This window comes from Trichechus manatus, unplaced genomic scaffold (genome assembly GCF_000243295.1).
Source record: "Trichechus manatus latirostris isolate Lorelei unplaced genomic scaffold, TriManLat1.0 scaffold00015, whole genome shotgun sequence".
Classification (NCBI taxonomy): Eukaryota; Metazoa; Chordata; class Mammalia; order Sirenia; family Trichechidae; genus Trichechus; species Trichechus manatus.
The window spans coordinates 17,626,555-17,651,636 of NW_004443951.1; the positions used below are offsets into that span (position 1 = coordinate 17,626,555).

The 25,082-nt window shown below is 39.5% G+C and overlaps 1 protein-coding gene across 11 annotated transcripts in view; it reads right to left on the minus strand.

Annotated features, from left to right (window-relative positions):
* The window catches only part of MACF1 (microtubule actin crosslinking factor 1), a 392,660-nt gene that overhangs the window by 84,268 nt on the left and 283,310 nt on the right, over positions 1-25,082 (minus strand). For 9 of the 11 annotated variants that reach the window (XM_004371912.3, XM_023727198.1, XM_023727201.1 and 6 more), the window contains 13 exons: positions 24,200-24,376; positions 23,816-23,939; positions 22,769-22,977; positions 22,076-22,393; positions 19,710-19,876; positions 17,752-17,908; positions 15,756-15,873; positions 11,551-11,613; positions 10,398-10,639; positions 9,444-9,573; positions 8,003-8,202; positions 4,714-5,209; positions 1,818-3,289 (listed from right to left, as the gene is read on the minus strand). In XM_004371912.3, the coding sequence (XP_004371969.1) occupies positions 1,818-3,289; positions 4,714-5,209; positions 8,003-8,202; positions 9,444-9,573; positions 10,398-10,639; positions 11,551-11,613; positions 15,756-15,873; positions 17,752-17,908; positions 19,710-19,876; positions 22,076-22,393; positions 22,769-22,977; positions 23,816-23,939; positions 24,200-24,376 (3,873 nt within the window). The remainder of the gene's footprint in view (positions 1-1,817; positions 3,290-4,713; positions 5,210-8,002; positions 8,203-9,443; positions 9,574-10,397; positions 10,640-11,550; positions 11,614-15,755; positions 15,874-17,751; positions 17,909-19,709; positions 19,877-22,075; positions 22,394-22,768; positions 22,978-23,815; positions 23,940-24,199; positions 24,377-25,082) is intronic. The other 2 variants (XM_023727207.1, XM_023727199.1) reach the window with 1 other exon arrangement.

Below are 25,082 nucleotides of genomic sequence, written 5' to 3' on the forward strand. Positions count from 1 at the left end.
CTAACCCTCTCTGCCTTCCCATCTCACCTCCGGACAGAAGCTGCCCATTTAGTCTCTTGTATCTACTTGAGCTAAGAGGCACACTCCTCACGAGTATCACTTTATGTCTCACAGTCTGGTCCAATACCTGTCTGAAGAGTCGGCCTCAGAAACTGTTTTAGTTCTGGGCTGATACAGAATCCAGGGGCTGTATAATCTTTTTTCTAATGTTAACCTGGACTCAGTAAGAAAAACTTAAGCACAGTATAGTGTTTAGAAAGTTAAATTATATAACCATATAATCCCCCATATAAACCAGGATCTGGTTAGATAAAACTACTTTGGAGCCGATAGGGATAAACTTCAGTTTTCTAAGAAATTAATTTAGTTGGTTGTACCACTTATCCCAAGTAATCCAGAGGCAAGTAAATTGGAATGAAGTATGCCAGTAGAAGACAGAGCTTCTGCTTTTGAGGAAAGAAAAGCAGAATGCTGAAGCAAAGGACGCCACACTGACACTGTCATGTAATCTCTATGTGATCACAGATGTGAGAGTTTCTAAGAGGAACACACATCGGCTCGTTGGTTTGAATTTTTTCTGCCCACCCTTTCCTTATCTGGATGCCTCGAAAAACTCAAATGCAATGGCTTCTGTTGCTCCAAACTGTACTGTCTCCAAACATGGTAATGAGGCCTTCAGCCAAAGTCCCACGTTAGTGCTGACATCCCCTAAATGCCTGCAGAGGCCTTTCTGAAACAGCCACCTTTTTGCACTTGGAGCTTGTCTACAAAGTTGTGACCTTTCTAGGGACTATGTGGCTCTGACCTGGTGTCAACTCCACCTCTCCATCCATGTTTTTAATAGAAAGAATTCTGACAAGCAGGGGCCCTGAGAGAACAAATTTACTCAGATAGAAGGAGTGGTAAGTATGCAGGTGGGAGTAATTAACACTAGTGAAGAAAATAAAGTGCTGGAAGTATCCTTTCCAAATGCATTCCATGCACCAAGAAGGAAACAGCAGCAGAGTGGCCACCAGCAGCAGAGCGAGGCACTTTTAGGTACTCAGAATAAAGAAAATTCTTGGGAAAATGGCTCACTCAGTGAAAGCAAGCCTGAAGAGATAGTCCTAAGAGTTCCAAGCCCCTGACCCAGCAAATGAGCACTTTTGGGTTAAGTCCTCTAATCTTTCCCTGTTGTTTTAATATAGACTCACAAAATCTCAGTTTTGCAATTAAGGCAGTGCTTCTCAAACTCTCCTATTAGCAGAAAACTTATACCCTCAAGCAGTTTGGAGTGTGTTCTTAAGCTGCTTGCTGTAAAAGGGAAATTTCTTTAGAGTGTCACATTTTATCTTAATAATTCATGAGAATTTTGTATTTTATTCCATAATATATCAATAGCACATCAATACATCCTCCCCCCTCAAATCTGGCTAAAATCAATATTTCAGAAAGATAAACCCAGGTTTATCTCATGGCTTCCTATACTTCAATTTGAAAAACAGGGACCTAAAGAAACATTCACTGCTTTATAAAATCAGTTAATTTGAAATTTCAAAAAATCATAAGAGAAAAGGCTTAGGCATTTCTTGCTATATTCTAAATTGGTTATAAAAACTGAAATAAACTCTAATAGCAAAATGTTCAAGTCAGTTTGCTCAGAGGTCCAAGAGGTTGTTAAGTCTCCAAACAGTGTGTTTTGATGGTGATGGAAGTGAGAATAATGAAACCAGGGACAGAAGTTAAGATGTATACAGTACTCAATCAGTTTCCAAGTTACAAGAAAAGAAATATACACATCTTAGAGAGAAAGATTAACAAACAAGCATAAGACTTACTTTAAAGTCTGCTAATTGTTGGTTGATGACGTCTACTTCTGTCCCCACTACCCACTGGAGGGCCTCTCCTTCCTCTGCTGCTGTGGTCATGTCATTGAGTACTTTCAATTTTCTATAGAAGTCCTCTACTCGGCCCAATGTCAGCTCCAGCTGTTCCTGACGAGCTTTACCCCTCTCTGTCAGTTTGCCGCACTGTTTGTTCAGTGCTTCTAGCTCCCTCTTGAGACCTAACAAGTCCAGAGTCCCTTCTTCTTCCAGCATTTGTCGGCACTCTGCTTCAGAGGCCTCTATGTCTAACTTGAGGACTTGGATTTTGTTAAGGAATAGCCGTACATCCTCAATTTGGGACTGGAGGCTGTCAGTGTCTCTTCCGATAGCACCCATGCCATCTAGCTCATCGTCCAGGTCTGCCAATTGAGAAAACATCTCTCGGACTCGGCAGTGAAACTGGCCAATCCCCTCCAGCTTGTTTTCCATCATCACACAACCACTGTTCACTCTTTCCTTCACTTCTAGGAACTCTTGTTGGGCGACCTCAGCTTGATGTAGAAGTTGGGAAGCATCAGATCCGTCTGGAGCATCTTCTACCAGGCCCTGAGTGAAGTTCTTCAGATAGTCTACCTGAGGCTCCAGGGCCTGCAGCACTTCCTGTTGAGCTCTTAGCTTTTCCAGGTTCTTGTTGCTACAGACTTGAGAGCCTAGAGCATCAAAGATCTCAAGTTGGTGTTTGGCCCCTTCGACCTTCTTTTCAATATTCTTAAAGCTTTCCTGGAACTCCTTGAGCCTCTGAGTCATTTCTTCAAGCGACCCTGTTTTGGCCTGTAGTTCTTCTGTAATAGTATCCATGTTCTGGTTAATCCCAGCTTTCTCATCCCGGATATCATCCTCATCTGTTTCAGAAGAATTGATCAGGATGTCAGCAGCACTATTCAAGATCTCCAGCAGGGAGCGGCGCTTCTCCACCTCACTCAGCATAGCCTTTGATCTTAGCAGACTGGACTCTAGCTGCACTGGATCCAGAGTGACCCGCAAGTCAGACATCTTGGCTTTACAGTCATCTATCCATGGCACAAGGTCTTCCACGTGCCACTGATATTTCTGAGCTTTCTGCAAACAGTCCTTGAGCCTGGATTGCCTGTCTGCAGTTTTTTTACTAAGCTCTTCCCAATGGCTTTTGAGATCAACCAACTGGTTTTGTAAAGTCCTTTTCTCTTCCCCAGGAGGCACAGAAAGAAGCAGAGATTCTCCTTCAGCAACAATCACCTCATAGGAACCACTGTGTTGGTTAACGCTCTTCTGAAACTCTTCATTCTCCTGAAGCTGAGACTGTAGCTGCTCCAATTTTGCAGAAATTGGGCAGTTTTTTGCTTGCTGGCTTTGTTTGTCATCCAACCAGGTCCTTAGCTCATCAAACATTTGCTGGAACTGCTGGGTGCTGGCAAGAGCTGCCTGGAGTCTGTTCATGCGATCAGCTGAAATGAGAAAATGAAATTTAAATCAATCAAGCCTGAGCACAGCAGAAGGTCTAATCTTAGGGGAAGAAAACTAACATTAATTGAGGGCCTACTGTAAGAGGCACATAGCTAGGTTCCTTCATACATTATACTTATTTAATACTTATTTCAACCTCATAAGGTAGTCTGAGTAACAGAAGTCAACTTTTACTTCTAAACTGGTAAAAAGTGAAAGTTATAAATGTTTCCAGAAAAAGAGGCAATGAATTAGTGACAAAAATTTGTTCTTGTATAAGGCCATCATAAGAAGTCCAGAACATGTTCTAACTTTGTATACATGGTGTGTGTGTGTGCATATGTATGTGAATATAAAGAAAATATAAGAATCATCTTAGCTGAAGGGAAGGACAACACAGACTACTGGGGAAGTCAGCACAACTGGACTAAAGCAAAAGCTAAGCAGTTTCCTGAACACAACCAAACACTTTGAGGGAAAGAGTAGCTGGGATCTGGGGACCATGGTTTCAGGGGACACTGAGGCAAACTAGCATAACAAAGTTTAAGAAAATGTTCTGCATCCCACTTTGCTGAGTGGTGTCTGGGGTCTTAAAAGCTTGTGAGTGGCCATCTAAGATGCATCAACAGAGAAAAATAAATTTATTAAAAAAAAAAAAGTGGGTATCAGTAAAAGTATATATGTAACTCCACCTGTATGTACATCTATGAGCACGACTCTCTAACTGCTGGCTGAATTTATTTTTGAGCTCTTACCTATATGACTTGCTGGTGCTTAATCAATGTGTAATAACCACAGCAGTTATCACTGTAGCTGGACAAAAGGATTGTTAGCACTACCCTGAGCCCAAAAGCTACATAAGTCACCCTAGATTCTTTCGTTGTTGCTAACATACACAGCAAAACATACACCAATCCAGCAGTTTCTACACGTACAGTTCAGTGACACTGATTACATCCTTCGAGTGTGCAACCATCTCACCCTCCTTTTCTGAGTTGTTCCTTCCTCATTAACGTAAACTCACTGCCCTCTAAAGTTCCTATCTCATCCTTAGAGTTGCTGTTGTCACTTTGATCCCATATAGATAGTTCTTAAAAGAGCATAATGCTCAAGGCAGACATTTTTTACTAGTTAAGCTATTGTTTGGTTTTAAGAAGACTTCAGGGGATATTTTTGATTTAAGGTTTAAAGATTATCTCAGGGCAACAGTTTCAGGGGTTCATCCAGCCTCCATGGCTCCAGAAAGTCTGCAGTCCATGAGAATTTGAAATTCTGTTCTGCATTTTCCCCATTTTTTTGATCAAAGATTCTTCTAAAGAATCTTCGATCAAAATATTTAGCAATTCACCCCAGATTCTTGAGACTACCACTAACCCACTCCTTCTCCATTAATAATGGCATAAATGTGTTCCTCATCCCAACTCACCTGCAAGGTCTTCTAAACCTTGGAGAGGCAGAGCAACAGTCTCCAAACGCTTCTTCAGCTCATCCTTGAGGTACTGCTCACCAATGAGCACTGAGAGTTCATCGCACAGTGTCTGGGCCTCCTTAATCTCGTTATCTAGTTGCTCCAAGTCAGATCGAATCTCACTGGTATCCTCCAATTGCTGCTTTACAGCCTCAGGTTGGGTGCTGATGGCTGACTGGCCACTCAGTCGCTGTCCAACTGCCTTCACTTTCTCTGATAAGTCCTGGAGCAATTCTTGGTACTGAGTGCTTTTGACAATAGCTTGGTCAATGTGGCTGGAACGGGAATTGAGCTTGTCAGTCAGCTCAACCCACTTCTGATTGATGCTCTGGAGTTCTTGCTGTACTTGGCTGAAGGATGGAGAGACATCTCCAGGGCCTGTTAGGATGCCCTGAGCTGCCTCGTTCAGCTGCTCATGCTGTTGCCTGCGTGCTTCAAATTCCTTCAGCATAAACTGAAACAGAAACAACACCAAGATGTTTATAAAGAAAAGATAGATCTAAAAACAGAGTCAAAACAAAAACTGATTTTGGATTGTGCCAAATACTGCCAACCCCTTTTGAAAATAAACGAGAAAAACTCCAAGGACCAGGCTATAGACCAATGCAGTATCACTTAACAAATGCTTAATAAAAACTTGTTTCAAATGGATCATTGATTATGCCTATTTTATTTCTTTTCCTTATTTGTCCTACTCTGTTTCAACATTAGTGATCAAGGGTGGCCTAGGTTGGGAAACTGGTTTGTTCCATGGATTGGTACTCATCAGCTTTGTCATGCAACACCTAGGCCTCTGAATTGGGAGTTTAGAACCCTGGATCTCAGGGCCAGCTATATTACTGGTTGGATTCGTTGTTTTACCTCTCAATACCTGTTTTTCTTAGTTTCTTTCTTGGAATCCCAAAAGCCCGTATCTGTATATTACAATATAGCACAATTAGATAATGAGCTTCTTTAAAGCAAGCACCATGCCTCTTATTTCTTCTGTATTTTCTGCTGCACTCATCAAAGAAGTCTGGATTACAGGCTCTGGAGTCTGACTGACTGGGTCCAAATTCTGGCTCTGTCACTCACTAGCTGTGTAAGCTTAGGTAAGTTTTTAAAAGTTCTCCAAATCTCAGCTTCCTCATTTGTAAAATGATAGTAACAGTATTTATCTTGGCTGCTGTAAGGATTAGATAATTTATGGAAAGTGCTCAGCACTTACACTGTACAGAAACAAATAAGACATGGCTTCAAGGAAAAACAGACATGTAAACAATGAACTATAATAAAACAGTAACAACAGTAAAAAGATGGTAAAACACTAATGTGAACATGGTATTATGAAAGCACGGGATAAGGGTGATTAGTTCTGGCAGGGATGACAAAGGGTAGAAGAAGGAAATCAGAGAAGGCTTCACATAGGTGACAATGAAAAATGAGTAGTTCTCCAAACAGAGTGGAGTAAGGCTAGTGAAAGGCATTCTAGGAGGAGGCCTAGTATTAACAAAGGCACAGAGCTGTGTGAGTGTCATATGTTTTAGGAAAGAACAAATTATCTTGTGTGCATAGAAACCTGGGTTTATGGAGAAATAGATGGAAATGATGTTGGCAAGACAAACGGGGACCAGACTGTGAAAGGCCTTATATACTACATTGAGCAGGTAGTTGGACTTTATTCAACAGACAGCCAAAAGCCACTGAAACATTTAAATACATTCAGGTTTGTGATTCAAGGAGATAATTAAAATTGTGTGGAGGGTAGACAGAAAGAAACCCATTAGGAGGCTGTTGCAATGGTCTAGAACCAGGATAAGCCTAAATAAGGCAGTAGCAGAGAGAATGAAGAAGAGAGGGGGGTTACAAAAGTGATTCTCAAAGCATGGTCCAGGGACTCCTGGGAGTCCCCAGACCTTTTCACGGGTCCAGGAGGTCAAAACTATTTTCATAATAATACTAAGATGCCATTTGCCTTTCAAAGTTCTTGTTCTGTTATGAGTGTACTATGAAGTTTTCTGGGGGTTATATATCTGGTATCACAACACATTGAATGTAGAAGCAGATACGAGAATCTTCTATCAAGCCAAACATTAAAGAGATTTGCAAAGATATAAAACAATGTCACTTTTATTATTAAATATTTTATGTTTTGGAAAATGTCATTTTTTGCTCATTGAAAATGTTACTTAGCTTAATATGTGATGGTTTTATCACTGTTATTTTTAAATGAATTAATAAACATATTTTTAAAATGTCTCAGTGTTTTAATAATGGTAAATATCAATAGAAATCAATAGTTAAACACAAGTTCTTTGGGAGTTCCTCAATAGTTTTTAAGAGTATAAAAAGGTTTTGAGACCAAAAAGTTTGAAAGTCAGTGGATTAGAAAAAGATTGAAAGCAGACTAAATAGGATTTAATAATTAATTGGATACAGGGGCTGAAAGAAAAGGTTTTCAAAAATCACTCTCAGGTCTTAAAGGAATTAAAGGATATATGGGCTGGAAAATTGGTGGATGGTAAAAAGAAGTGGAACAGGTTTGGGGGAGGATGTAGATACTATAAACTCTTTGCTTTTAACTAATCTGTCTTGTGCATATATACAAACTTAATAACAAAGTACTATCTTGCATGTATTAGTTTTTACTGTACTCTGGGCCCTGCATTTGTATCAATTTTTCCTCAGATTTTTGGCAAAAATCATGTGTACATCAGTTTCATGGAACAATACCCAATATAACAGCTTTTACAAATACTTATTGATGATAACAAGGAAAAGGTTCTAGGCAGGATTTCACTGGAAATAACATAATGTGTAACCTTAGGCAACTGTGACAATTTTGATCAACCTAAATTTCTATGATGTTAGGTGCCCGAGTCAATTTTGTTGAGGTTTGATCAGCAGAAAATCTTTAAGTAAAAAGCCAGCAGATATCAGATACTGCATTAAGTAATATGGATCACTACCACTGGGAATTAAAAGTAAAATATAATTCAATAATTTAGTCAGAAAGAGTTCCCCATTCTCATATCCACTCATCTTACTATCTTTGTTAATGATATTAATAATAGTTATTGACTGTTTACTATTTGAGAGGTACTGTGGTAAGGACTTTATAAACATCTCATTTAAAATGAGAGAACTGAGACTCTGAGAAGCTAAATGACTTGTCCAAGGTCACATCCACCTGCTGGGAGCAGCATTTTAACCCAGGATCCTATGGCTCCAATTTCTTTGCTCTAAAGCAGTAAGCTAGATTACTCACCTGGACCTGCTGCTTTTGTGCATTCAGCATGTTGGGGTCAATAGACAGGGGCCCCAGCACTCCCATCATCAGTTCCTTTTCCATCAGCCAGGGCCGAAGCTGGGATTCTGCAGTCTGGAAGGAGGCTAGATGGCTTGCTGATTCCTCTAGCTGCCTTTGCCGAGCCATAGTCACCTCAGTGGCCCTTTTCCATCGGGAATCTGTAGAGAGGAAATGAGAGAATGTATTTCTTTAGTCTCATCAGCAACTGGCCTGCTCCCTAAATTATGTTCCTAATATAATACAGGAAATGATCCCTGGAACATTATTTAAACATTTTTAAATTAAAAATACCACCCCCCACACCCTTTTTTAAAAAACTAAAACGGCGGTATAAACAGGTCTGTATTTTGACTGGAGTCCTGGTGGCACAGTGGTTAAGAGTTATGGCTGCTGACCAAAAGGTCAGCAGTTCGAATCCACCAGCTGCTCCTTGGAACCCTATGGGGCAGTTCTACTCTGTCCTATAGGGTCGCTATGAGTCGGAATCGACTCGACAGCAATGGGTTTTTGGTGGGTTTTTTTCTGTATTTTAATTGTGGTGGTCGGTTACATGAAACTACACATGATAAAATTGCATAGAACTACACACACACACACACACACACGAGTACATGTAAAACTGATGAAATGTGAACAAGCTCTGTGGACCGTACCAATGTTGATTTCCTGGTTTTGATATCGTGTTAGTTATAGAAGATGCTATCAATGGGAGAGGCTAGGTGAAAGGTACAACTCCCTCTAAAACTATTTTGCAACGTCTTGTGAATATACAATTATTTTAAATAAAAAGTAAAAAAAAAAAAACAAAAAAAAAAACACATGGTCATTGTAGAAAAATTAGAATAATAATGTACCAAAAGAATAAAATAAAAATACCCATAATCCATAATCCTACCACTCAGAGATAATATAATCACCATTAATATTTGGTACAAATCCTTCTAGGCTTTTTTCTACAAACACTAATACTTTAAAAACTGTATTACACTATAAACATTATCTTATAATGTTTTTTAACTTACTGTATTATGAACGTCTTTCATGCCAGTACTCACCTGCATCATTTACAGCTCAGTATTATGAACACGTGGTAATTTAGATTATTTCCCATTTTCATCATTAATACATTTTCACTTTTATTATCAGTCTCTCTTTACCTCCTGATCACAGAAGACTGTCAGTTTGACTTGCCCAAGAAAGCCCAACTTCTGACACTTTGAGTGGAATCTCTAAATTTTTTTCCTTATCAGGCTCACTCTCTGAACCTATCTGGGCCTCTCATTTGCTTATGAAAATTAACTAATTAAATAATTCTTGCTTTACTGGACGTGCTGAAATCCTATATTTGCTTCGAGGACAAGTAATTAGGTAAATTTGCAACACTGCTGTGATAACTTACTGAGATCTTCTTGTATTTTCTTCCAATTTTCTGCTTCTTGTGAGTTGGGATATGTCATCAGTAATCCAGCCAGGGCATCCTTTACTTTTTGGATCGTTGGAGAGTTCTGTTCCAATTCTTCCAGGAAGGCCTAGGAGAAAGAACATCATGTATGTCATGGAACTCCAGACAGGAAACAAAGTTGTATGTGTAGTAGAAATGACTAGAAGACTGGGCAACAATTACAGGCTGTACTTCTGATTCTATCCATGACTTACTTTGTGATTTTAAGATACTTAACCGTTCTGTTTCAATTTTTATTTTAAAATGAAAATTTGGATAGTAGGATCCAAGTTTGTTTTATGTATATTACATCAGTATGTCCCCAAAAGAAGGAATTGTTAATCCTTGTAATCTAAAAGTGTCATGACAATGATGATGTTTTTGTGGTTGGAGAAGATGTAATGCTACGTTCAACTGGAATATTAAAAATTTTGGTGAAAATTTCTTACAGGTTTTTTAATATGGTCTTATTTCTTCTGACATTTTTCCTAGTCCCACAAGTCTATCTCAAGAAGAAGCTATAGTTATAGCTATTCAGATCATTTCAACAGTTGGAAAGTTGCTTTGATGAGCATGGATTTGCTCTCTTCCAGTATCATATAGAAAATGAGATTCCATCTCAATGAGCTAATGCTACTGCAGAGGGCTATTCTCTTTCTGCAAACAGATCTGGTTTTGTTTTTAAATCTGATTTATAACAATTTCTTATTTCATAGGTAGGAACATTCTCTGGAAGAGTTAAGGCATAGTAATCATTTGAAAGTCAAACATATTGCTCATCATAGCCTGGGTGGTTGGCCATGTCTCACTCTCAGATTCCCAGACTCAGGCAGGAACCTGGATATAGCAAATGTTCTTCAGGTCGGTCCCTTCCTCTTATTGTGTGGGATGCAGCTAATGTAAACATAGTACCTTATTAGATTCAGCTTGGGCTCTCACTGTTTCTGTTTTGGTTGGAGATGAAGAGGCATCCATGGCTTTTAGGACTTCCTCTTTTGATTCCAGCCATTGCAGCACTGAGCTTGCCTCCTTCTGAACCTCCTGCATTCTGCTGAGCACAGCTTGAAGGCTCTCCTGGCGTTCCCGAAGTACTCCCCCCAATTTCTCATACTTCAAGTTTACATCTGACATGTCACACTGGATTTCCGTCAGATCTAGTATTGTAGAAACAGAAATCAGATTGGGAACAGCCCCTCTTGGTTCCTCACTCCTAAATTACTCATCAGGATTAGGCATCTCTCCTACTCCTTCTAGCGAACTAGAGATTATTTTCCAGGTAAATAACATAAACATTTAGGTTCACATACACAAAGCAAAAGAGCTTTCATTAATCTGCTTCCCGATTTTGGCATTATATACTCAGATATACACCTTAAAATGCTTAATAAACATGGGAACAGCAAAAGCGAGGGGAGAGAGAAAGAATTCAACCTTAGTGCAGTACTGGGATTAATGGATTTGGGCATTCCGTCACTCTTCTCCATCTGTCTCTTCTCCAAACTACAGAGAAGTCACCTGGCTGAGAGGCTGAGGGCTAGACTAGATTACCTCTAGTACAGGTACCTTATAGGAGCTGGTGGCACAGTGGTTAAATCACTTGGCCACTAACTGAAAGGTGGGAAGTTCAAACCCACCAGCAGTTCCAAGGGAGAAAGACGTGGCAGTATGCTTCTGTAAAGTTTATAGCCTTGGAAACCCTATTGGGCAATTCTACTCTGCCTCATAGGTTGCTATGAGTCAGAATTGACTTGATGGCAAGAGGTTTGGTTTTGGGATAGGTGCTTTATAACTCTAAGATGTGTATATGTTTTCTTCAAGGTCTTTCCTTATTGGTCTTATCTAGTGGTCCACTCTATTCCCTCTGTACCTTTAGTTTCACCAGCTGCCAACCTATTGGCCTACAGCCAGCAAACAAAGAGGCATCACAGTTGCTTCTCTCAGGTTTTTCCCCTTACACCCATCCTGGCAGCAGTTCTTCCACACATATGGAAACATACACAGATGCACACATGAACACTGTCCTAACACACCCAACAAAGAGGCATTGTTGATATGGCGTTCTCACCTTTGCAGGTGTGGTATCCGTTTACACTGCCTATAGAGCTTCCTACAGAGGGCAGTATGGAACCTGAGCAGAAGGACAGGGAGACAAACAGGGCAAGACAAACGTGTTAGGAATACAAACAGGCAATGAATTTGTTCTCTGGCACTCACTTTAAGCTTGGGTATCAAGAAGTTAACACAGCACAAGACAACATACTTGTGGAAAGAGACAGATCATTTCAGCTGCCAGACAACAAAGTGTCATTTGTGTTGAGAAACAGCTCCTTAGTAGTGACGATTCTTAATCCTTTCTAGAGGAAATCTAAATTCTCTTCTTAAATTTACAGCTTGAATCCTTTGGATCTTGCCCTAACTTTCTGAAGCAAGTATGGGTAACGTTATTAAGTAATTAGAATGGTGTCTGCCACATTTTGTAATGAGGACTGTAATAAAGCCAAAAAAGGTTCATCTTTAACATTAATGTCCTTCAATAAAATAAAAATGGACAATAAGTACAATTAAGGACAGAAAAAGCAGCATTCTCTTAATAAAGACATTAAATGAGCCCATCTTATAATGTTCCTAAAGGAAGATTCTTTGCCTTTCTTTGTGACCTCTTCCTGTTCCCTTCCCCCAACTAGAAAATAGAAATTCTACGTGCCAATAAATGTGGCTCACAAATATTCTCAAAAATTCTGCTCTGGCCTTTTCTGTTTGTAATTACTACAACTTCGCCTATATTCTCCCCTAGTTGATTCCTTGTATTTCAGAAGTTCCCCAAGTTAAGTAAAAACAAAACAAAAAAAGTATAATATAATTATAACAATTATACATAAATCTGAAAAATATTCAGGATATAATGTTACATTAAAAGGACAGAAAAAAGAAAAAAAAAGGACAGAAAAGGACAGCCGAATGCCTTTGCATAGTCAACAAAGCACAGGTAAACATCTTTCTGGTAGTCTCTGCTTTCAGTCAAGATTCATCTGACATCAGCAGTGATATTCCTTGTTCCACGTCCTCTTCTGAATCCAGCTTGAATTTCTGGCAGTTCCCTGTTAATGTACTGTTGCAACTGTTTTTGAATTATCTTTAGCATAATTTTCCTTGCACGTGATATTAATGACACTGTTTGATAATATCTGCATTCTGTCGGATCACCTTTCTTTGGAATAGGCACATATATGGATCTCTTCCAGTTGGTTGGCCGGTAGCTGTCTTCCAAATTTCTTGGCATAGATGGGTGTATGCCTCCAGTGTCGCATCCGTTTGCTGAAACATCTCAGTTTGTATCCTGTCAACTTCTGGAGCCTTGTTTTTTGCCAATGCCTTCAGTGCAGCTGGACCTCTTCCTTCAGTACCGTCGGTTCTTGATGATATGCTACCTCCTGAAAGGGTTAAACATCGACCAATTGTTTTTGGTACAGTGACTCTGTGTATTCCTTCCATCTTCTTTTGATGCTTCCTGTGTCATTCAGTTTTTTACCCATAGAATCCTTCAATATTACAACTGAGGCTTGAATTTTTTCTTCAGTTTTTTCAGCTTGAGAAATACCAAGCCTGTTTTTCCCTTTTGGATTTGTAACTCCAAATCTTTGCACGTTTCATTATAATACTTTATCTTTTCTAACAGCCCTTTGAAATCTTCTGTTCAGTTATTCTACTTTATCATTTCTTCCTTTTGCTTTAGCTACTCTATGTTCAAGAGCAAGTTTCAGAGTCTATTCTGACATTGATTTTGGTCTTTTTTCCTGCCCTTTTGCTTTTTTTTTAACTGTACTTCAGATGAAGGTTTACAGAGCAAACTAGTTTCTCATACCTTTTGCTTTCTTCATGTATGATATCTTTAATATATCATCCCATAACTCATCTGGTCTTTGGTCATTAGTGTTCAATGCATCAAATCTATTATTGATATGGTCCCTAAATTCAGGTAGGATATACTCAAGGTCATACTTTGGTTCTCGTGGATTTGTTTTAATTTTCTTCAGCTTCAACTTGAACTTGCATATGAGCAACCAATGGTCTGTCCTGCAGTCGGCCCTGGCCTTGCTCTGACTGATGATATTTCTCCATTGTCTCTTTCTACAGATGTAGTCGATTTTATTCTTATGTATTCCATCTGGTGAGGCCTACATGTATAGTCACCATTTATGTTGCTGAAAAAAGGTATTTCCGATGAGGAAGTCCTTGGTCTTCCAAATTCTATCCTGTGATCTCCTGCATCATTTCTATCACAAAGGCCATATTTTCCAACTACTGATCCTTCTTCTTTGTTTCCAACTTTCACATTCAAATCACCAGTAATTATCAACGCATCTTGACTGCATGTTTGATCAATTTCAGACTGCAGAAACTGGTAAAAATCTTCAATCTCTTCATCTTTGGCTTAGTGGTTGGTGCATAAATTTGAGTAACAGTTATATTGATGGATCTTCCTTGTAGACATATGGATATTATCCTATCACTGACAGCACTGTATTTCATGATAGATCTTGAAATGTTCTTTTTGACAATGAACGTGATGCAGTTCCTCTTCAATCTGTCATTCCCAGCATAGTAGACGATATGATTTGTCTGATTCAGAATGGCCAATACCAGTCCGTTTCAGCTCACTAAAGCCTAGGATATCAATCTTCAAGCAATCCATTTCATTTTTGACAACTTCCAATTTTCCTTGATTCATACTTTGTACATTCCACATTCCGATTATTAATGGATGTTTGCAGCTGTTTCTTCTCATTTTGAGTAGTGCTTCTAGCTCAGTTTAATCAGAGTATTCTAAGATTGTAAAGTGAACTTTCAAAAACTTATCATTTACAACTACTTATCTGTGTGAGCCAAATTTTCTAGATGCAATGAAACCAAATGAAATTCAGAAATAAATCAGATGATGAAGCTGTCAGCCAATAATCTCCCTTTTCAAAGTACGATACTTACATAATACAGAAATGCTATAATCAATTTATAAGGGAAATTTATGCAAAAAATATTTATACTTGTCTTAATAGATTTAGTTTTTTTTAAAAAAAAAGGGTTTGAGAATCTGCTTTAAAAAGTTTGAAAAACCACTGATCAAGTCCAAGAGCCAGCAAACTATAGTCCACTGGCCAAATCTGCTCCTCCACTGGTTTCTGTATATAAAGTTTTATTGGAACACAGCCACACCTATTCATTTATATATTGTTTACAGTTGCTTTTGTACCACAATAGCAGAGTTACATAAAAGTGGCTGAGACTGTATGGCCCACAAGCCTAAAATATTTACTGTCTGGTCCATTACAGAAAAAGTTTGCCGACTCATAATCTAGTCGCACACTAATTCACTGACTTCAGAGGCTTATGGGTCGGACTATAAGAATTACCAATCCCCTAAAATGTTGTCACTTCTGGATAGTTTCAAGAGATCTTTAAACTTTAGGTTACCACAGAATAGCAGCCATTCTCAGAAGGGAAAAAGAAAGAAAACTTTTTCATTTATCAATTTAAGTGACAACAGGAGTGAACAAACATAGTCTGGTAATAAAATCTATAAGATCCCAATTAACAATCAACAACTGACTGTGGGCTTATATTGGATTTGCTTGAGAGACTTAATTTGTAGCCAGAGGTTATTCATACATTTGGGTACAGTCTTTATGCCCCCTTCCAAGAAGTGTGCCAGTCCCTGGTGTACCAATACTGACTCTCAAGTACCTAGTTTCTCCCTGGATATCATACTCTGCAGAGCCAGGGCTGACTCCAGTTTAAGATGCTGTATACACATCCCATCCACATGTTTAGAAGAAATTCCTCAAAATAGAAAACCACATTCAATCCTTCTATGTTTATTTGATAGTTCTAAGAAGCCAACTAGTCCATTTACTTTTCTCATCATGGGAAAGAATTCTGCAAAATGGAGCAATGTTACATAACAAAGGGAAAAACAGATTAGGTTAAGGTGGGAGACTGCTTTGTAGACCCCTCTGTCCTCATAGGAAGTGGTTAAAGCACTCGACTGATAACCAAAAGGTCAGCAGTTTGAACCCACCAGCTGCTCTGTGGGAGAAAGATGGGACAGTCTGCTTCCATAAAGAGTTACAGCCTTGGAAACCCTGTGGGACAGTTCTATTCTGTCCTATAGGGTGGCTATGAGTTGGAATCAACTCGACAGCAGTGGGTTTTTTTTGTTTGTCCTCATATCCAGCCTTGATTCAGACCAGTCAAAGAAAGAGAGACTGCACTCACCTGGCTTGCCTTGGGAATCAGGTGCTGTAATCTCCATGATGAGATTTTCTAAAGAAGTGCCTTTGCAACTAATTTCTTCCACCAGGGTTCCCTTACTTGCCCAGTCATCTAGGAGACCCTGTTTAAAGAACAAAATGGCTAAATGTAACATCTGAGGCCTTCTCTTCATAATAAATTGGAACACTTGTCCTTCTATACATAATCCCTAAAGTTTTGACAAGCATTAACAGACCATACTCATATATTCAGCCATTTCAAGATCCTGCTGTAGCCAGCCAAGTTGTGGGAGAATGGTATCATGGAATATTCAGGAACTTCTGATTCCTTCATTCATCAAATATTTATCGAGCATTTACTATGGGCCAGGCATCATGCCAGACATTGGGGATACAAAAAAGGATTATGACACAATTCCTAAAACCCAGAACTCAGATTATCAATTGCATTATGATAAAGGCTATTACAGAAAAACAGAAAGTCAGTAAACTCTGAAAGCACAAGAGGAGACACATTTAACTCAGCATAGAGTGAGGCGAGCTTTGAGTTAAGACCTGAGTTTTCCAGGTGGACAAAAGGGTGTGGGTAAAGAATATGAGGAAACGGTAACAGGAGGGTAAAATAAGGAGTTAGATATTCAGATGTAGAAAAATACATTGAGTCATAGGCTACACTTCACATTTATCAAGGGAACTTTAGGTTGGGTTTGAGGTCGGAGTTCTAATTACCATAGAAAGCTGTTAGGAAACAATAGTGTCTGCTATAAGACAAAAGTAGCTGGTGGTGTTAAGTCTTCAAGATGTGGATTACTTGCCACAGCAGAATTTTACTCCTTTCAAAGCAGGACCACTATCTTAGTCTTCACTCCCTTCCTCCACACTGAATTTCCCTGGCAATTTACTTTGTTTGCTTTTGACTTTAAGCTGCAGAGTAGCAGCAGAGAAAGACAAAGAACCATTTACATCCAGCAAACTCATACTGCCCAACTTCACATTCACCCTCGGCCCTTCCTTGTCATTTCTCTTATTAATCACTTTTGATTCCACAGGACAACAGTCCCCAAACTGCCATCAACTCACAGGATAGTTTAAATTTTTGAGGGGAATACAGTGACATCTGCTGGATGCCAAGTGAACAACTACTATTAAGCTGTTTGGACCTAACTACTTAATAAGTGGAACTGATAGGTATTTTTTTGGCCTAGAGATGCCTGTGAAAAATTGACTGAAACACTAAGGGCACCATGGACCAAGAAAGGTTGGGAACTTCTGCCCTAGGGAATTCCCCACAGCAAATGCTCCTGTCAACCTCTCTGTGAAAGCAATCAAACTCTTCTCTTTCATCTGCTCAAGATAAAGCCTGCTTTACTGAGAACATAAGGATGAACGTGTAAGAGTCAGTTGGACGCAGATTTGGTTGACTTCAACAAAAAGAAGAGATGTGTTAGAGGTGTGAACAGAGGCTGGATGACTACGAACCAAAGATAATACAAAAGGGATTCTGCAGGGGATGGGAGGAAGGTTGGTCTGTTCTTGAAGGTACCTTCTAACCATCTGATTCTAACTTTTCCTTTATTAGCTGGAGTACTGGTAGCTCTTTTCTCTTTGATTTCCTGATCATGTACCTGGTCACTTGCTTGTATATATTTGCCTAATTCTCAAATATACAAAAGAGAGTGAGAAGCTTCTCTTTGTCAAAGGACTTTGACAACTGTCTGTTATATAATCCACCATCGCACCAGAGGCACCCAAGAAACAGCTGAAACTTTTATTCCCAGAAGATGTGTATTTTTGTTTTTGAAAATAGGAGATATATGGAGCTCGGTTCTTGGGTAGGGGTAGATGGGAATTACATAAAAAGAATGGAGGAATTTCTATTCTGATGCAGACTGATAACTTGGATTTCTCATACCACTTCCCTACCACATTTGGAGATTAGTCCAAATAAGCATCTAAACTGCTGTATAGCCCGACTCCTGGAGATCCTTTTCTTTACCTACCTTCAGGTGTTCAATCTCTTTTTCCAGTTCTTTAGTACTCCTGAAAGTCTCTGTAGGTGGAATACTCCCTTCAGCTTCCTTCAGCCATTTCTGGAAGGTCCTAACCAGCTTTCTGAATTCATCCAGTTGCTCCTGGCAAGATGATGCATCTTTCTCTCTGTCAGTGAAGAAGTTTTGTTACCTGCCAGACTAAGTGTTGTAAAGAAGTCAGTCTGAGCTAGGACTAGGTTCATGCTGGGACTCTAAGCATCAGTTCCCAGCAGGGCCTTTCCTTCCCATAATCTTTTCCATAGCAGATTTGGCTAAACAATCACATATACTGCAGGAGAGCATCAAACTCAGGAATCTGTTGCCCTTGTTTGGACATTCCTGAGAGAAGGAGTCTTCAATCTTACTCTGGGCTAAAGTGAAAGTGAGAAAAACTAAAAAGTGCTTGCTATTTAGGCACTATGATACAATGGAAAGAATGCAGGCCTTGGATCCAAATTCTAGCTCTGCTACTTTTTAGGTATTTGACTCTTTCAAGGTCCAGTTCAAATGCTAATTTTTTTTAGCAAGAAAAATGCTAAACTTAGGCTCAGAGAAGTCAAGTGATTAGCCCTGGGTGGAGCACACCAGTGAAGAAAATAAATTCAATCATAGTTTTGGAAATGTATCACTCAGGCAGCAAGTCAGAGATCCTGGTTCCTCATACAGCCAAAAGGCCTTCAAGCATATGGGAAGGAAAACAAAGCCTTCTTGGCCTTTGTGCCCATCCTCTCCACTATGCAATGGTTAAGCACTGGGCTGCTAACCAAAAGGTCGGGATTCGAACCCACCCGTGGCTCTGCAGGAGAAAAGACCTGAATATCTGATCCCGTAAAGACAGCCCAGGAAACCCTATGGGGCAGTTCTACTTTGTCCTATAGGGTCAATATGAGTTGGAATCGATACGACAGCACACCACAACAACTTGGTACTTACAGGTCCCTGGGAAGTACAAATGTTTTGCTATTTGCTGCCAACCTAAAGCTCTGTGGAAGAGAGGCCTGCTGCTGTAAAGATTGCTGTTGTTATGTGTTGTCAAATCAATTTTGACTCATAGTGACCCCATGTGACAGAGCAGAAGTACCCCACAGGGTTTTGTAGGCTGTATCCTTTATGGGAGCAGACTGCCAGGTCTTTCTTTTGCGGAGCTGCTGGATGAGTTTCAATTGGCAACCTTTCAGTTAGCAGCCTAGTGCTTAACTGTTGTGCCTCCAGCCAAGACAACTCTATGGAGCAGTTCTGCTCTGAAACACATGGAGTCACCATGAGTTGGAACCAACTTGACAGCAACAGGTAACTTAATACTTGCTTGAGCAATTGCTTTCATCTCATGAGTAAGCCAGTCATCTGCTAAACCAAGATTATTTATGGCAAAACAAAGATTTGTTTAGGAAGTGTTGTTAATGCTCTTAAACCCATGTGGGGATTTCTCATAGGGAACCATGGCTTTTCAATAGTGAGCTGACAATCAGAAATAAGCCTTCTTTGTCACATATACCTTTGTTTGCCTTGAAAGAAGAATCTGGACATTCCCTCAAAACAGCAACTTAAATGTGGTCAAAACAAGCAGAAGGAGTGTCAATATAACCTTTAATTATGTCTGCGAAGTCTCCAACTTTTCTCCTTATTTCAAATAATCCCACTCACTGCCCCTAATTTGTTCTCTTTGACTCAGGTGACCTGGGCTTTTGATTCTACTGAGAGGAAACTGAGCCTATTACTGAGAAGGAATTCATTATTTAGTACTAGAAAAACCACTCAGCATTGAGTAGATTGGGTAGCTTTGCCTGAAATAGGCACTTTCTAATCTCCTAGGTCTCAGTTCTTGATGCCATCTTTTCTGATGAAGGAGGAAGAGAGAGAAATCATTTCACCTGACAATGAAAAAAGATCAGCTTCTGCCACTGACCAGCAAATACACGAAAACTCACCTTTCTTTAACTGTATTCTGTAGTTCTGTGAAGTCCTTTTTGAGATTCTGTACCCTGTCCTGGTGCTGGGATATGTCCAGTGCAAAGCCACAGGAGCTCAGTTCAGTAACCAGGTGCTCAAGAGTATCCAGGTTCTCCTGTTGGTCTTGAATTTCCAAATTAAGCTCCTGCCAAGGCAAATGAAGGAACTGTTGTAAATTCTCTGCTCCTTATAACAAAACAAACAAAAAAAAAAAAACCAAACCTGTTGCTGTTGAGTCAATTCCGACTCACAGTGACCCTACAGGACAGAGTAGAACTGCTGCATAGGGTTTCCGAGGTGCAGGTGGTAGATTCAAACTGCCGACCTTCTGGTTAGCAGACGAATGCTTAACCACTGCACCACCAGGGCTCCGTTCCTTATAAATAAGTGAAAAAAGAAAAGAGGCAAGCACACTGGATCAACTGCTAGATCAAACTAATCAACACACAGGATCTCTTCAAGCCACTGGAAAATGACTAGGAAGTACAAAAGAGTGTTAACTCCTTAAAACAAAGATTCAAAGGCTTCGGTGGCAACACGACAGAATAAAAATAGAGGTTTTTGGAATCAAAAAGACCTGAAATTCAATCATGGCCTTGCCACTTACTGGCTTGAGCTCTTCCCTCCCCTCCCTTTTTTTTTAAACAGCTTTATTGAGATATGATTTATACACTATAAAATTCATCCATCTTAAGTGCACAATTCAATGGTTTTAGAATATGTACACAGTTGTGCAGCCATGGCTTGAGCTGTTAAGTCGCTAAATTTTTCTACGCTTCCATAGCATCTTCTGTAAAACAGGGCAAACATGCTGTCTTCACTATTACTAAAACTATATTGAAGGTCTTAGCTAATGCAATTAAGTAAGAGAAAATAATCTGAAGTATAAGAACTGGAAAAGAAGAGATAAAACTATATTTGTAGATTACACAAAAGTATACTTGTAATACTCAAGAGAATTAACAACTAAATTAAACAATGAAATGATTCAATAAAACAGCAGGATATAAAATCAACATATAAAAATCAAAAGCAAAAACCCCATATCTCACTTACAAAAGCAACACAAAAAGGTACAATCTTAGGAATCAACTACCATGAAGTGTAGAAAACTTTTAATAAATAAAACTTTAAAATACTCCTGAAATAAATGAGAAACTATTTTGTTCTGTAAACCTTCATCTTAAGTGAGAATAACAGCACAATTGGAACAGCGTAGTCAATGTCACTGAACTGTGCATGTAGAAATTTTTGAAACGGTGTCTCTTTGGCTATGTGTATTTTCACCAAAAAAAAAAAGATTGAGAAGTTAGAGGGTTAATATGTTGTGGGGTTGTTAACCAATGTCATAAAACACTCCTGAAAGACACAAAAGCAGACGTGAACAAATAGACATCCAAAAAGATGTCAATTTTTGCCAATTATGTGTGTGTGTATAAATAAATCTAATATGCCCCAATAAAAATACCAACAAGTTCTCGTATTCTAGAACTGATAAGGTGATTCTAAAGTTTACATGGAAAAATAAACATGCAACCATAACTATGAAAAATCCTTAAAAAAACCCTAAAAATTTACATAGCAAAAAACACCACAAAGTCAAAAAAAAAAAAAAAAAAAAGGAAAAACTGGGAGAAAATATTTGCCACATATCACAGATAAAGAGCTAATCTTCCTAATATTTAAGAACTCTTAAAAATTAAGAGAAAAAAAAAAACACCAAAAACTTGAAATGGCAAAAGACATATACCAAATAATAGTTCACAGATAAATGACCCTTAAATGTATAAAAATATATTCAATTTTACTCAATAAGAGAAACAAAAATTACTACTACACTGAGATATTGTGTTTTATTTGTCAGACTGGTAAAACATTCAAAAGCTTTTTTTTTTTTTTTTAACGTTCAAAAGCTTGATAACACATCCTATGGGTGATGCCTTGGGGAAACAGGGACTCTCATACATTGCTGGCAGAAGTGCAAAATGGTGAAATCTCCATGGAGGAGAATTTGGCTACACCTAACAAAACTACATGTACATTTACCTTTGATGCAGTAATTCCATTCTAGGAACTTATTCTGAAGATACAGTTCCACTAACAACCTGTGTCCCTCAGTATCTACAATATGCTGAGTCCATCTACTGATGAACAACCAGTATGAGTGAAAAATAAATATAAGTTGTATTTTTAAAAAATGGGCAAATAATATCTAGTTTACAGGAAGGCTGTGACAATTCTCTAAGATAATGCAGGTAAAGTTCCCAGTCTACTGTCTGACATAGTATGTGCTCAGTAAATCTTGGTTTTCTCTCTGCCCTTCTTTTGACAGATACACACTCACCTGGATCTGTTGGAAAAAATGTGCAATATCTTGATCTGGCTGATTTCCAGAGGCCAGTATCCGAATTTTGTTTTCCATGAACTGCTGCAGCTTTTCAGAAAGATGCTCAAACATCTCTGCCTGTGGCAGAAGCTTCTTTAGGGAGCTCTCCTTTTCTTGCTGCTGTAGACAGAGCTCTTCGAAACGTTGGCTCACCTCCGCCATTTTGCCCTGCAGCACTGCTGCTGTGGTGCTGTCTGCTGTCTCCATGAATCGGGTCACCATCTCACGAGTGGCCTCCAAGCTGCTCTTCTGCCGAGCAATATCCTGCTTTAATTTCTGTCATCAAGAACATGTCTGTCAGCTCCGGTTCACTTACTCCAGGATATCTGAGCCATAAACTTCTAATAAACTATATGTTCACCTCCTCAAGGAGGGTTGGAGGATCGAAACTGAGCTTTCAGAAAACCATACATCTTCTCCCCTTAGTTCTCCACCCCATTCCATCAAATGACATTGTCATCACTTTTCCTCAAGCTCAACAATGGTTTGAAAATTAGGTAGAAATATCTTTACATGGATCAGTCATCTGCTCTAAATCTTACTAGAAGATTCAGGGAAATGAATTCTTCTCCTTATCTTTTTCCAAAGTAATATAATTATGACACATGGCAAATACACATTCTATGCTAACCCCAGAGGCACAGGTCTTACCATATTAGTGGCCAGGCCTTCTTGGATGACTCCTGATGAGAGTGATGCCATCTGCTCCCCTCCCAGGTTTTTTTCAACTTCCCTGATGGACTGCAGCAGGCTCTCCAGGCTTTCCTGGACACTCTGAGAGTGAGCAATTGCCTTCTGCAGCAGAGCAGAACGCTCAGCCAGACTACAGGAAAGGCTCTGGAAACAACTGAGTATGCAATCTAGTAAATCAAGGCCAGGGGAAAAAAGAGTGGAGACTATTTTTGTATTGTGCTTTTAAAAAGTGTGTGTTTAAATTGTATATGAGTAATAATAATAATGAACAACAAGGCAAACTAGTAGAAAGAAGAAACTTGAAGTTCATTAGTATTTGAGCAAAATTCAGTAAGTATTATTTACTTAGCACCTAGTAAGTGCCAGAAATTGTGCTAGATGCTGAAGCCTAAAGATAATCAAGATAAGGTTCCTACCTTCTGCAAACTTAACACTCTAAAACAGAGCCTAGGCAGAGGAAGGCATATCACAACTATGTAACCAAACAAACGAAATTGTAAGTGCTATACTGGTACTCGAAGTACTATATTAGAGAAGCTTAGGAGGAAGAAATGATTGTTTTCTTTTTGTGGGGTAGGGTAGTGGTAGTGGTGGTTATGACTTTACAAAGGAAATGACTGACCCCTTGGCTACATCTTGAAGCATGATTAAGATTTAATCATGCATGGCAAGCAGTCAATAAATGTTAGCAGCTAAGCAATAGGAAAAACTTCAGGGATAAGAAGAAATGACTGGTCTGGTTGTGAAAGGAGAGAAGTGGGGTGTGGCTAGAAGGCAGAATACCTGGGGGAAAGGGGTTGAAGCCAGATTGTCAAGGTCCCTCAATCGTGCAAGAACAAAGTCCATGAAAGGGAAAGCTACTTAATGATAGTCTGTCTGTTCATCTTTATATCCTCAGTCCCTACACTAGCACCACAGATACTTGTACAGCATAATGTCATACATTATAGAACAGAGGTACATACTGGGAATTAAGGGAGCACTAACGCTGTTGCTGCTCCATACCTGTAGTTTCTTGAACATGCCTGTGGTCTGGAGATGGCTCCCCTTCAACTTCCATGAGATCATGAGCTACTTTTTGGAGCTTTTCTACAGGTACTTGGTGCTCAGCCAATTCCTCCTGCAACTGCTGCTTGTCCATGAAAGAGGACAAAACAAAAATATCTTGAGTAAGTAATCAAAGCTGCTTCTAGGAATCTAGAGTACTTCGCAGCTTTACAGCGTCATTTTCAGTTCATTCACAGTCAGAGATGATAACAAATTGTTTAGGAATCAGATCTTGTTCAAAGCATCCCAACTGCTGTCTTTAACCTATGCTACTGTCTGGAGTACTCTAAACCATGCAATACAAAGTCTTGATACTCCAACATAGCCTGTGTCCTGGCTTACCTTTGTTGTTGCAAGCTGCTGTTGTAGGATCCCAGGGTCAGAGGCAACACTATCTGACAAGAGCTTCTCCACATTGGCCCTACAAGTTCTCATCCAGGCCTGCAGGCTGTCGACGCTGCTCTGGAACTGCCGGTACTGGCCTAGCAACACGTTCAGGTGAGAGCCCAGCCGTGTACACTGTGCCAGAGAAGAAGGAAAGCAGACCTAAGCAAGGTCAGGCCAAAGGCAGCAGTTTCCTGGGTACAGCCCAAAGAAAGAGGCCTGGATTTGTTACGGAGAACTCACCACAACTATATTTAAAGTAGTGCTGGAGCTCTATGAAGAGATAAGTAGCAATCATTTTCTATAAGAGGGACTGTCATTGTTTGCTCCATACTATTCATTCAACCTTATTATATATCCAGAAAGATTTAGTAAACTGTACAACAAGCCACCAAAGAAACATAAATCAGGTTGCAGGCAAAGGTAGGGATTAAAAGGTGCAAAAAGTCTTTTTGGGAGGTTTGGGGAGTTGGCAGAAAGCACAACAAAGGTAAGAAGAATTGACTGGATTCTAAACCTTCGCAGCTAGAGGGCGTTCTTGGGATTCAAAGATAAGGGTTTACCCTAGATGCTCTGTCCAGGAATAAAGGCTGCGTGAGTGGTTTAAGATTCCCTGTGCTACGTCTCTTGGGAACCCAAGCCGGCTGGTCAGGATACAGGAAGGTAAGCACCTGCACCTTCACCATAGGCTTGAGACATACCCTAATACTGCTAAGATCAGACATTAGCCCAGGGACCTACGCATTCTACATTTTTGCCAGAGCTCCTGAACACGCTCTGCCTGAGGTCATTATACAAATAACTCACCCACTGCGTCCTGAGATTCTTACTCTGAGCCCCA